Genomic DNA, 12,796 nt, shown 5'->3' with positions numbered 1-12,796 from the left:
TTTTTACATTTACCTAGGTTTTATTGATAATCATTTATTTTAGATCTTGGCGTTTTATACAGGGTGGTACCAAATGATGTTTTTTTACTTAAACCGGTGATAGTGTTGCTTAAACTGAACAACTTTCTGTAAGGAACATGGGTCGAAAAACGAAAAAAAACAGACTCCCAAAAATGTACTGGTTAGCTGACCGACTTACTAAGTATGAAGGCGAAAAAAAATTTGGTACCATACCATCCTGTGTACAGCGAATGCGGCGCTTCGTACCGTCGAATATTTTTTAGCCTAATAATGTTTGGACGAATGATAGTTTGGTATAATTTTTCTGCAGTTCAAATATTATATTTCGGAAAATATTTTACTCGGTAAAAATAGCAACCGGCCATTTTGTATCTTAAGTATATAAATTAAATTGATAATCGTAGTGAATAAATCATATCATAATATTAATTAACCATGATGCATATATTATATTTTGCCAGCTAGGATAGTGACTGTTGCAGGTGTAACCTATTCCTAACTAAAATGAGACGCAGCATGAGGATACAGTAATTGGGGGACAAGTGTTGTAAAAATAAATAAGCATGTTTGATTGACCGCTAGCTAATTTCAAAATCTTTACATAAATGTATAATCTGTTTAAAATAAAAGCATCTGTCTAATGCTATCCAATAATAAGTTAGAAGCCCGCACACGCGAAAATGGTATGTTTTGGAAGCGGCCTAATTAACCATCCCTGTCTTGAAGAATCCATAATACCTTGACCTAATGCTACTTCGATGGGCTGCATCGACCTTGTCCTAAAATCTAAGCCAGTATACGAACCTATGAGTTACCTCACAAACAATAGAAAACAAGCGTTCGTCGCTCATCCTCTGTTACCTGAACAGCTGACGAGATTCTCTGCCTGCTTCTATGTTCATTAAAAGCTATGGTCATTGTAGGATTAATGGGCAAGCAAGCGCTGCTCCATCTTAAACAACGTCATCCATCATCATCACTATTGTACGTAAATAAACAAGAGGAAGATAGGAGAGGAACCTGCAGGCAGGGATGTGGTCACTTAGATGTTATCAATGACTGCAATGGGCACATGGAATTTTGTGCTTTAAAAACCAGTAAACAACAGTTTTTTTTGGGTAATGAGCCAAAAATGGTTAAAACTCAGTTATCTAAGCTTGATAAAAAAAATGTAGACATGAAATGAAATTAAATTAAATGGTTTATTTGCTAGATAATAGATAGATGATCTATTTACTTACCTATAGAACTGTAGGAGACGATGAAATCAGATAAAAACAAAACGCCATAACATAGTCTACATGGCATGCAATAGATACTTGCAGAATGTCGGTTTTAACAACATCTAAATTTTAATCAAAAAAAGCATTTAATTAGTAATCCCCGACCTTGCGGTATTCTAATACTTAATTACTGTAAATACTCAATCATTGCCTTTGCTCGAAAAAAAAATAACTCTAAACACTAGGAATAAGATTGCAATTAGTAACAGCTACGACAGTTAATATTTACACTGCAAACTTGTAATTAACCTGTTCGCTTTGAGTTAATGGTTGGGTTTCGAAGTTGTAGACTTTCAACTATTAATGTTAATATTTTTCCTGTTTTGGACTTAAAATACTTTATATTGCGCTTAACTTGTGGCAAGATTAGTTTCTGATTAGTATAGTAGTTGATTGGACACGAAGATATAAGACTTCGACAGATCGATTTATTTATTTATTTGTCAATAAAAAAATACAGCATTACAGTAAAACCTGCTGTAATTTAGTCCTTATTTCTTTGTTTAAAAAAGGTTGCCTGGAAGAGATCGCTCTTTCTTTCTGTGTTCCTGTTTCTGTATCGCTTACTAATCTTACTATTTATGGTGTACAATAATAGTTTTTTTTTTATTCGACTGGATGGCAAACGAGCAAGTGGGTCTCCCGATGGTAAGAGATCACCACCGCCGATAGATACCTGCAACACCAGGGGTATTGCAGATGCGTTGCCAACCTAGATGCCCAAGATGGGATACCTCAAGTGCCAGTGAGGATATAGGTTAAGGTATACAGTAGGTGTGTAGGTAGGTGTGTAGGCGTAGGTTAGATATGAAATTTACCACGAGCTTTGCGGTGAAGGAAAACATCGTGAGGAAACCTGCACAAACCTGCGAAGCGATTCAATGTTGCGTGCGAAGTTCCCAATCCGCACTGGGCCCGCGTGGGAACTATGGCCCAAGCCCTCTTGTTCTGAGAGGAGGCCTGTGCCAGCAGTGGGACGTATATAGGCTGGGATGATGATACCGTAGGCGACAGGCTAGCAACCTGTCACTATTGTACCGTTTTTGTCAAACTTAAAACCTAAAATTGCTAAAAGTGGCTCCGAAGCGGTAACGTTTCGTGTGCTCTGCCTACCCCATTTGGGCATACAGGCGTGATGTTTGTGTGTGTGTATCTTACTCTCCACGCCGAAACACAACAGTGCAAGCACTGCTGCTTCACGTCAGTATTAGCGAGCAAGATGTTGGTAGCAATCCGGGCGGACCTTGCACAAGCTCCTACCACATGCAAGAGTCATTGTAATGTATTATTGTATTATAAAAACCAATGCGCTGAAAAATTAAAATTAAATGTAATGGATTATGAATTCGAATAACTCATGTGCGAGCCCGGTTTTCAATCCACGATTCTCTGCTGTTTAGATAATAGTTTAACTTATTGAAACATGGTGCTAATAGGTTATTCTTCTTGTTACAGATATGAGCGTCTCCTGCGGAGAGCGCGCGCGGAGGATCTGAGCGAAGTGTCCGGGATCGGCTGCCTGTACCAGAGCGGCGTGGACCGGCTCGGCCGGCCCGTCGTCATCTTCATCGGCAAATGGTTCCCCATCGGCGACATCGACCTCGACAAGGTACAATAGCAGCATCAGCAGCAGCAAAAGCAGTATTTGTCGAATGCCATCACGCTCAGGGACCAAATTATGAATAAAAAAATTGTGTTACCTTTAAGAACGTCGCAAAAAAAGAAGATATTAGGTAAGCAATTTTTTGACCCGGGGCATTGGACAGAAGGACGGTGTATTTTGCTTACGATTAGATACACATAAAAAATGTTGAGGCCGGGAATCCAACTCGGATTTTCGTCAATTTGTGACGCCTGCTTGCCCATACCCCTTGCCCTAACACCACTAGGCGAAATTTCCCTTGTGTTCTCGAGGCAGTTACCTACGGTCCAGGCATTAATATACTCAACATTAGTGTGTGTGCGTGACATCAACTGAATAGTATCTGAGTAGTTCCGGATTACATCCCGAAATTACCTGTATAGTCTGAAACTGGTGATGCTGATGATATTCTGTTTCTGTTCCAGGCGCTCCTGTACCTGATAAAGCTCCTGGACCCGATAGTGCGCGGCGACTACGTGATCGCTTACTTCCACACGCTGGCCGCGTCCGGGAACCACCCGCCCTTCTCCTGGCTCAAGGAGGTCTATACCGTGCTGCCTTACAAGTGAGTACACTGGTAGCCGCGTAGTCGCATTTGACGCGTAGTCGCATTTAACGTGTAGTCGCATTTGACGCATTTGAATTTTATTATTGACATAGGGACTTTATACATCCCCTTGCTGTATAATAATTTTATTATTAACTCAGGGACTTTATACATCCCCTTGCTATGTTTAAGGCTGTATATTGTTAAGCTTATGGATTTTAATTTTTTATTTTTGTAGTTTAAATTCTAGTCACAGGCTCGCGACGTCGAAGTTCCCAAGACGATCCCATAGAGCTTATGGGAACGGAAGCAATACCATGCCCTCGGTACCGCTCTGCTTTCAGAGCATGACATGAGTGCGTGTGAGCTAACTTTGCGGGCGCAGACAGCTTGGTTACTTGACCTGAAATGTATATTTCAGAACTAAATTATTGTTATTATTATTTTAAAATTTATGACGGTGGAAGCATTCTACACTTCCACTGAACGTAGATAGTTTAGATATAGTTAGTGTTTAGTATTGTAACTAAGGGACCCCATACAACCCTGTATTTTTATTATTATTATTTTTTGTATTTTTTTTCTTTAATTGTATAATATAGTTTTTAAGTATTCTTCTTGGCAATGATGGTCTTTCCGAAAGCGCTGGTAGTTTAAAAAAATGACGTGTAAAAGTGCCCATTGCTGCGTTGACGCGTAGTCGCATGTAACGTGTGGTTGCATGTGATGCGTAGTCGCATGTCACGTGTAGCTTAATGTGATGACTACTTGGTGACGCGTAACCAATATCCGCGGAGTAATATCCTGTAGTTCTGTTTAATAGTATTCACAACATACCTAATGCAGATTTCCTTACCTATATTTGTTTGTTTTCAGATATAAGAAGAATTTGAAAGCGTTTTATATTGTACACCCCACATTCTGGACTAAGGTTAGTTCATAGATAATTAATCCATAACATAGTTCTTTTTAATTTTTATTATTTGTTCGAAGGATTTACAGTCATTTGGTGCAAATAGAAAATGGACAACTCGAAATTATACCACGGAATAAGTAATAGTACAAGAGTACAGAAGCTTCACTGCCGTACAAAAGTGACGTTTAGGCATAAGAATCGAGCCTTCTGACTTGTACTATTAATTATTCTATAGTATAATTTCGAGTCGTCCCTTTTCCATTTGCACCAAATGATAGTAAATCGTTCGTACTGTATTTCTGTCTACTTACATGATGCACGTGTTAGAACATGACTTCTTGACCGTCCCACTTCCTGAGGTGAGAGAGTTTATTCCTATAGTTTCTTTTACATAGGAGTTACAATTAAGGGTTAATTGCTACAAGTCGTACAGAGCAGAATAAATAGCTAAGAGCAAAGAAGCAGTTACTCCTTTCTCATTAAAATAGGCATAAATAAATGCGTGTGTGATATTTCTGTATTGTATGTTATTGTTGTTGTCGGCAGATGATGACGTGGTGGTTCACGACGTTCATGGCGCCGGCGATCAAAGCGAAGGTGCACAACCTGCCGGGCGTCGAGTTCCTGTACTCCGTCATGGCGCGCGACCAGCTCGAGGTGCCCGCCTTCGTCACAGAGTACGATATGACGGTACGTGCTAATTCTATTATTATTTTGCCAATTGTCTAATTGAGTGTCCTTTTCTTGAGGACCATCGCTTTCAGAAAGATCATTGTCAAGAAGAGCATTATCAAGGTGAGTTAAAAACGAAGCGTTTTTACAAAAGTCGAATGATAATGATAACGATAATGATAAATTTATTTGTCAAACATAGGTAAGGTACAACAAACAGATCTTATTTAAATATTTCATAGAAGTCTATGTTTTGCCGTTAGGCGTACAAATATTCGAATATATCGAAGCAATCCTACTAACTAATATTATAAATGAGAAAGTTTCGATGTTTGGATGTTTGTTACTCCATCACGTCTAAGTCCCGGGGAAGGACATAGGATAGTTTTTATCCCGAAAAATTGCATAGTTCCCGCGGGATAGCGATAAAAGAATACTACGCGGACGGAGCCGCGGGCAACACTAGGTACTTTGAATCTATTCTTTTCGATAGTCAATCCGCCGTGTTATAAAAGAATGGAGAATATGCACGAAGAATTCACCACGAGGAACTTGGCAAAAATACATTTTTACAAGCAAATCTTGCTTGTCTAATTTCCCCGCCGGTTCAAGAGCAAAATTTGCCGCAAACAAGGCGAGAACTAACAACGGGTTTTTGGGAATTCAACCTCTAAAGGGGTGATTACAATGGATGAAGCGTGGCATGGAACATCGGACCCGTAGTTACACTACTGTGTCTACCTGAGGCATTATTGAGAGACCTCTTTAGCACTATTAACAGCCCAAACGTACTAAACTGTAGTAGTAATAGTGGTAAGGAGGAGGGAAGTCAGGTCAGGAGTCACGGGCAAAACCATTATTACTGTCATAGAAATGAAAAATACATATTTCTGTTCCAGATAAACGGTCTCCACTACTTCCAACCCGACACGAGTAGCACGTAAACCCGCCTATTACCAGGCTGTCTCGGCGACTTGATTGGACAAACAAACTATGGATGCAAAACTTCGATTCTTTACCCAGTAGAGCTCTTTATACTCGGTATGTGACGTTTCAAATGTGTATGTGTGTTCGACGTTCCAACTACCCAGCTGCTCTCATATAATTGTCAAAAGGGGTTGTCTACGTCTTTTCGCGTGTTCTTTTGTCGTTTGCGTTTGCAATAATGTATCGTTTTATTTGTCATAATGTTTAACTTCTGCAGCAGTATTATTTTCAAAACTGTTAGGTTTATGTATGTTAAAGGTTATGTAACCTAAGACACTGCACTGTGTTCTATGAGATGACATTTAAATTTCATATTTTTTACGACAGATATAATGTTTTTTTGTAGAATCAATATCGACTAAGATGTTGATGCGAATTGACACCCCAATGCCAAAGTTTTGATATTCGGATGAGAAATAAAAACGCCGGCGATTCGCCGGTTTATAAATTTGTATTGCCGTATATATTTTTATAAGGCCTTTCCAAAGTCACCAATTCTTTTTTGTCAACAACGGACCATGAAATTAATAGTAGTATGAAACCGCCTTTATTTTATATCATTAGAAAACTTTTGTAATGATGTTGAACGAGTAATGATTTGTTAGTATTTTTTTTTTATTTGACGCCATTGATATATTAGCATTGGCGTTGTGTATTTAGTCATTTGATTGACCGATCAAGAACAAGATTTTAGTCGCTTAGCATAGTTTCGCCAAACCTATTTGGTTCACTGAACGTTATGTTTGTAACTACATAATATTATGTATTAGCCGTGCATTTGTAAAAAATATCATAGCCAGTTGAAATTTTTAATATTTTCAATGTGACATAATGAGTGTCTGACGGTAATTTTACTAGCTGAACAGGCGCGGATCCAGCCCTCAAAAAAGGATGTGGTCACAGCCAAGTCACAGCCATCAAAAAATCGGCCAAGTGCGAGTCGGAGTACAAACTCGCTCATGAACAATCATGACTCATGAACGAGTTTTAAAAGTTACTAATCTATTTGGGTTGTGGGCATGCCCATCGTGCCCACAACAGTGGATCCGCCCTCATAGCTAAACTTGTGTATGAACTTGTTGATTTATGTAACATTAAGTTTTATATATTACCTTTACGATTTCGACCCAATATAGGATGTGAAATATTTTAATAACTATCAAAGTTTTATATAATGTTGCAATGATAGTTATGATGAAAAATATTTAATTTTTATATGTATGTATGATGGCCTAGAGAAAAAACCAGCGCTATTTTTTAAATCTGCCTCGTATACTAAAGAAAACTTGTCTTTTTCTCGTATAAAATATGCCCTTGAATAGTTCTGTCAAATTCTGTCTCACAGTATCTCGATCCAGTGACAGGGTATTTGTTTAGCACATAGTTTATTTTACGGAATAGATTTTATATTAGCTAGGCTAGGCCCATTTACGTAGAGAGCTAGTAATCAGTCAGAAAATAGCCACCTATAATGAATATTATAAATTTCTCATACCTGTTGCGTTGTCAGTCACGCTAGTCCAGCATGTGATTTGCTAGCTTAATGGATATGCTAGCTCAGGGGCTTCTAACCTAGAAGCGTCGCGACATGGTAAGATCAGGTATTGGTGCATATCTAATTGTTATACATAGGTATTTTGTTTTACAAGGGTGTCGCAGAGTGTGCGAGTCGCAGTACAGAAAGTTTGGGAATCCCTGTGCCAACCCATACTGTGGCAGCTGTTACGACTTGGTTGTCATTAGTGACTTCTGGCTACTTTATAACTGGCTATTACCACTCGTTTCACTTTTGTAGGAGTAGTAAAATATTTGAACCTGTTAATATCGCTTAAGAGATAAGATCTTCTATTGTTTAACGTCTTTTTGTTATTTCGCTATTATATTTTGTGTCTTGCAATAAAGAATATTAGTATCGTATTGTAAAATGACCCAAAAATATAACTATGTATGATATGTAATTGCATCTTACTTATTTTACTTCGGTAGGTAAAAAAATAATATATTATTACTACTCCTACATGTTTTACGTTTAAAGGTGCTTATTACGTTTGCATATGAGATTTTATTTTTACATCATGTAGGTGTTGTATGGAATAAAATTAGAATTAAAATGAAGTGTAAATACGCTGTTGATATTTAAAAAGCTATATATCAAAAGTTAAAATTATATTACTACAAAAATCACAGTTTAATTCGAAATGAGTGGTATCACTGTAGACACTGAATGATTATGGACTAGTAGGTTTGAAAGCTGTTACGCCTAGAACTTTAAAAGCTTAACGCACATAATCACTGCCTCGGACCGCGTTTAATCGAAAGCACCGTAGCGTTTGAAAATGTAACGTGGCAGAAAAAATGTGGAATAAATAAAACTCTGCTCTGCTTACTTCGTATTTTTTGACGACTAAAATCTATGTTCACAATATCAAACTGTACCTAAATTGGTTGGTAAGAAACAGTAGCTAGTCAACATTTTCAAATTAGTAGTATCAAAAACATTGACCAGAAAAAATATATAACTATGTCCATAACTAGTACAAAGTATTAGTCTGCCCACTCCTTGTGCCACCTTGAATTTTGAACTTGTGTGCGTGGAGTAGGTATTTGGACCACGATGTGAGTTGACGCAATATTAAACGTATGTGTAGCAGGAAAATAGATGCACGGTATAAACTTGAGCGCTTTATTTGTAGATAAAGATGTAACTGGGTTTATACTGTGATAGTACATACTCACGGGCCCACAGGGGCGAAAGAGACGAAAAAAGACCTTGTGCAAGTCTGTATCACTTGTTAATAAAAGTTCTGTACAGTTTCTTGTTACCGGATTTGTTTTTAAAAGTGCTGTCGAAGCGGACAAAGTCTTTAAAAATATAGTGTTACTTTTCTCAGATACAGATAAAGATAAGGTTTGAAACTTTTAAAGATATTTTTAAGTGCTTCATCCGCTTCGTACCAGTACTGTAGCTAGACGAGATTCCAGCACGTGTCGACACTTGAGGACACATACTTCCGATGTGATCTATGTCGTGCACGTATTTTTAGTCATGGAAAGTGCCTCCACTACTGACCCTCGCCAGCAAGCAATGCTAAGGCGTCTTGATTAGGGACTCCCATGTTGCCGGACCGGACCGTGAGTAGCTGACGTAGCGTACCTATCGCATTGTTGTTGTATAAATAAACAATTTTTGGATACAGTTGTATTTTTATGACTTTTCCCAACGTTTCATACTTGTTAAGCTCGGTGTCCTCAATATTTTAGTCTGTCTATAAGCAATTTATAATGTAAAATGTAAGTTGATGCAATAATTTACTCGATGACCACACGGTCGGTGTAAGCTTTTGTTATATAAATAAAACTAACTAAAACTGCTGTTTGTGGTGCATTCGGCAGCGTGACGTGCAGCGCCGACGTGACGATGCCGATACGAGGTTGACTCAGTATTTGACTCTATTAAGTATTTCACTTCTCCAACATCTTCACAAAGTCATCAAAATAAAATGCTCATGAATTGGGTGAACATGTTGGACGAGTGAAATAGCAACATAGTTTAATTTGTGTACCCTCAGCAGGGTTAAACTTTGCATTAAAATAATGGGTTAGCAACGTAAAAACAGCTTTGAACTAACAAAGTGCTACGTCAAAATCAAGCACTATCAAGTTAGTGCTTATAAAGAAATTGTAAATAGTTCATCTGTATGTATATGGGACACCACAGTTATTTTTTCAAGTGTCTTTGTATTAAATGTCATAAAGAATTACTGAAATATCAACAAGGCCTTAGATGTGTTAACTATTGTTACCTTATATGACTTAGTTGCAAGTTTGTTTATCACTGTTGAATAGATCATGTTGTCATGGTCTATGTTACACGCATCTAGAATAGGAGTTGTTTAAATAATGTGATCAATCAAATGTTGGTTAAGTTTCATATTTTATTAATAATGTAGAATATTATATAGGCTATGTACATATTTAACAAAATACAAAAATAAATTAATAATTTAGTAAAAAATGGTATTTGTTTTAATTTAACCCATTAAGTGATCCGAGTATGACTCGAAAATACAGCATGTATTTTTACTATAACCTCAAGACAAGTGTTAAGAGTAGTCAGTAAAGGTCCTTACAAACATACAGTCAAAACTGTTTATAACGACATATCAGATGTAACAACCAAGAAAAAAGTTCCACACAATCTTATATACCAAAATAACACTGGTTATAACAACCAAATATTGCTGTCCCTTCAATGTTGTTATAAACGGTTTTGACTGTACAATCGAGTTCATAAACTTGTGAGCAAAAATTTGATCAAAAATATCAGAACAAGGCTATTATTGACGGTGTAGAAGTGTGTTCAGATGTGTATTGCTCACAAGTTTATGAACTCGACTGTACTTCCATAATCCATAAAAAATGACGACTTTAAACATATATATTTCATACCACTTTTTTTAAAAATGAAACTGACTTGAATTGATGAGACAACTGTCACAGATCCACTTCTCTCAGGTCAAATTATTGTGCACAATACATTGCCGCTCAAAAATTTGACAAGAATTAATTCAAACTGGTAATTAACCCTTAAATTGACAAAATTTGAATAAGTTCATGACTCCTTTTACCTTTCCTCTTCATTACTTTATACTCCAAAAAAATCTAAACAGAAATAAATAATACAAAAAGATAGTCTTGAATTATGTTCATTGTGGTGCACAATGTCAATTTTAAGAAATTTAATGCAGTATATTGCTTCACAACACTAAAACTTTGATTTTATAAAAAATACATGCTGCATAAACATATGAAATTTGACACTGGCACTGCCAAAAGATACTGTTGGGCTGTGGGTTAAAAATTTAATGATAACACTTTGTCAAATAGTCACATAAAATTATGAAATTGTCATATTAATTCAAGAAGAAATTTGTAAGTTTTTAAAAAAAAGTATCTTTTGTGAACTTATTTGTAGCCCAGCACAGGGATACAATCAAGATACATACATATCCATACAAGATAATTGGTAAATGGTATAACTAAATTATAAACCATCCAATGGTTAAATACAAATTATTTTGTTTGAACTTATATGTGTGAATAAAACACAACTTCCTGGGATAATTTCTAAAATATAATTAGGTACAACAAATAAGATCTTGGCCATTATTATAACAGCAACCCAACAGAATGGCAAAACAAAATATTATAAGGCTCGATGCAAAAAGGGGGCACCAACCACACAATGGCCAGGGACATCCAGTTCACACTCTTTTCCATACATTATATTAAAACTTGCTGTATGTGTTGCTGCTGGCAGCTTGCTTGCTTTTGATATGAAGTTTATAATGAAGTTGGTTAAAAAAGGGTGTGAACTGCTTGGCACTGGCCACCTGCTGACAGCCACAGCCACAGGGTTATGGTCCGTTTACACTAAGTGTAATTAACTAAATGCATTTTTGGTAATTTTTTAAATTTTCCCAGATTACAATAATAAAGCTGGTAAACTAATAATACTGTTTATTTTGGCTTGGTCATAATGTTGACAATGACATTTAATGCTGGATATTTGTATGCCGCAGTCAACAACATTACTTTGAGGACATTCAGCACATTAGAGAGGAGGTAGCCTCCGAGCGCCCCCAAGTAGCACGGGATGGGCCACTGCTGCCAGGGAGTGTTCCAGTCCAGGGGAATGACGACCGCGCCGAGCCACGCGCCGCAAACCGTCAGAAGAGCGTTGGTAACAAGCATCTCCATAATACTATCCTTCGCGTAATTCCGCACTCCAAACAACAACTGCATCGATGTCTCCACACCACTGTGTGCTATCAGCGGAAACACAGTCAACAGCGTCAATAACGCAGACAACATCAGTGTTTCTTCATGACAATCCAGCACGGGTGCTCCAAATAAAATGATTCCGATAAAAAAGCAAAACATAACACCAAGCAGGAAAACGAATCCTTTCACTATGTCTCCGGCTCTATTCTTACTTCCTTTTGTTTTCTTCGACTGGATGTCGTTCGCGGAGTTCAAGTAAAAGGACTTCAGCAGCTCGGCGATAAAGATGAGGACCAAAATATACACCGAAGACCCACTCCCTACTGAGTAAAGTAACCCCTTGTATGATATTACCGAAACTATGCTGGGTAAGTAAATGCATGTTATCAGGCTAGAAATCGTCACTCTTCGTAACTCCAACTGACTGTTTAGTGTAAACATTCTAAGTAATTTAAATGCTAGAACACCCGAATATATTCCAAAATTTACACCGACCGAGTTATCCGTCACTGTCACTGACGTCTGTCAATGTGATGTCAAAAAGAAGACACTTTGGAAAGATTTTAACATTTACTAAAACAGTGTCAAATATAATTGCCATATAATGAAACCAAGTATAGCCAAAACTTGTCACAAAAAAATCATAACAAAGACCAAATTCGTACTTATAATAATTCATTTTTTCCAAGAATTTTCAAAGAAATAAAACAAAAAATAAATAAATTACCAAGCACCTACATTCGTCGACAAATGTTAAATTGTACATCTCTGGCACCACCAAGGCACCACTGTTTTGATTTTCCAACTATTTCTGTGTCTGTCAAAAAACTCGCATTCCACCAATGAGATAAGCGTAATATCGAACACAGTGTTCATCGACTTGACTATAGTCACTGTCACTTCACACTCAGTGTCACAATACCACTCACATTACGAAATCAAAA

General features: G+C 37.2%; 2 protein-coding genes across 2 annotated transcripts in view; one reads left to right on the top strand and one right to left on the bottom strand.

The window, feature by feature from the left end:
* The window catches only part of Gdap2 (ganglioside induced differentiation associated protein 2), a gene marked incomplete in the record, with an annotated part of 82,082 nt that extends 71,846 nt beyond the window's left edge, over nucleotides 1–10,236 (top strand). The window contains 5 exon segments of the mRNA XM_074087238.1: nucleotides 2,760–2,913; nucleotides 3,372–3,511; nucleotides 4,370–4,424; nucleotides 4,956–5,099; nucleotides 5,981–10,236. Of these exon segments, the coding sequence (XP_073943339.1) occupies nucleotides 2,760–2,913; nucleotides 3,372–3,511; nucleotides 4,370–4,424; nucleotides 4,956–5,099; nucleotides 5,981–6,025 (538 nt within the window).
* PIG-F (phosphatidylinositol glycan anchor biosynthesis class F) lies at nucleotides 9,990–12,636 on the bottom strand. Its single transcript, XM_074087243.1, has one exon. The coding sequence runs from the start codon at nucleotides 12,291–12,293 to the stop codon at nucleotides 11,589–11,591; it is 705 nt and encodes a 234-aa protein (XP_073943344.1). The 5' UTR covers nucleotides 12,294–12,636; the 3' UTR covers nucleotides 9,990–11,588.
* Nucleotides 12,637–12,796: the final 160 nt, after the last annotated feature.

This window comes from Choristoneura fumiferana, chromosome 4, assembly GCF_025370935.1.
Source record: "Choristoneura fumiferana chromosome 4, NRCan_CFum_1, whole genome shotgun sequence".
Lineage (NCBI taxonomy): Eukaryota > Metazoa > Arthropoda > Insecta > Lepidoptera > Tortricidae > Choristoneura > Choristoneura fumiferana.
This window is presented reverse-complemented; position numbering and strand designations above follow the sequence as displayed.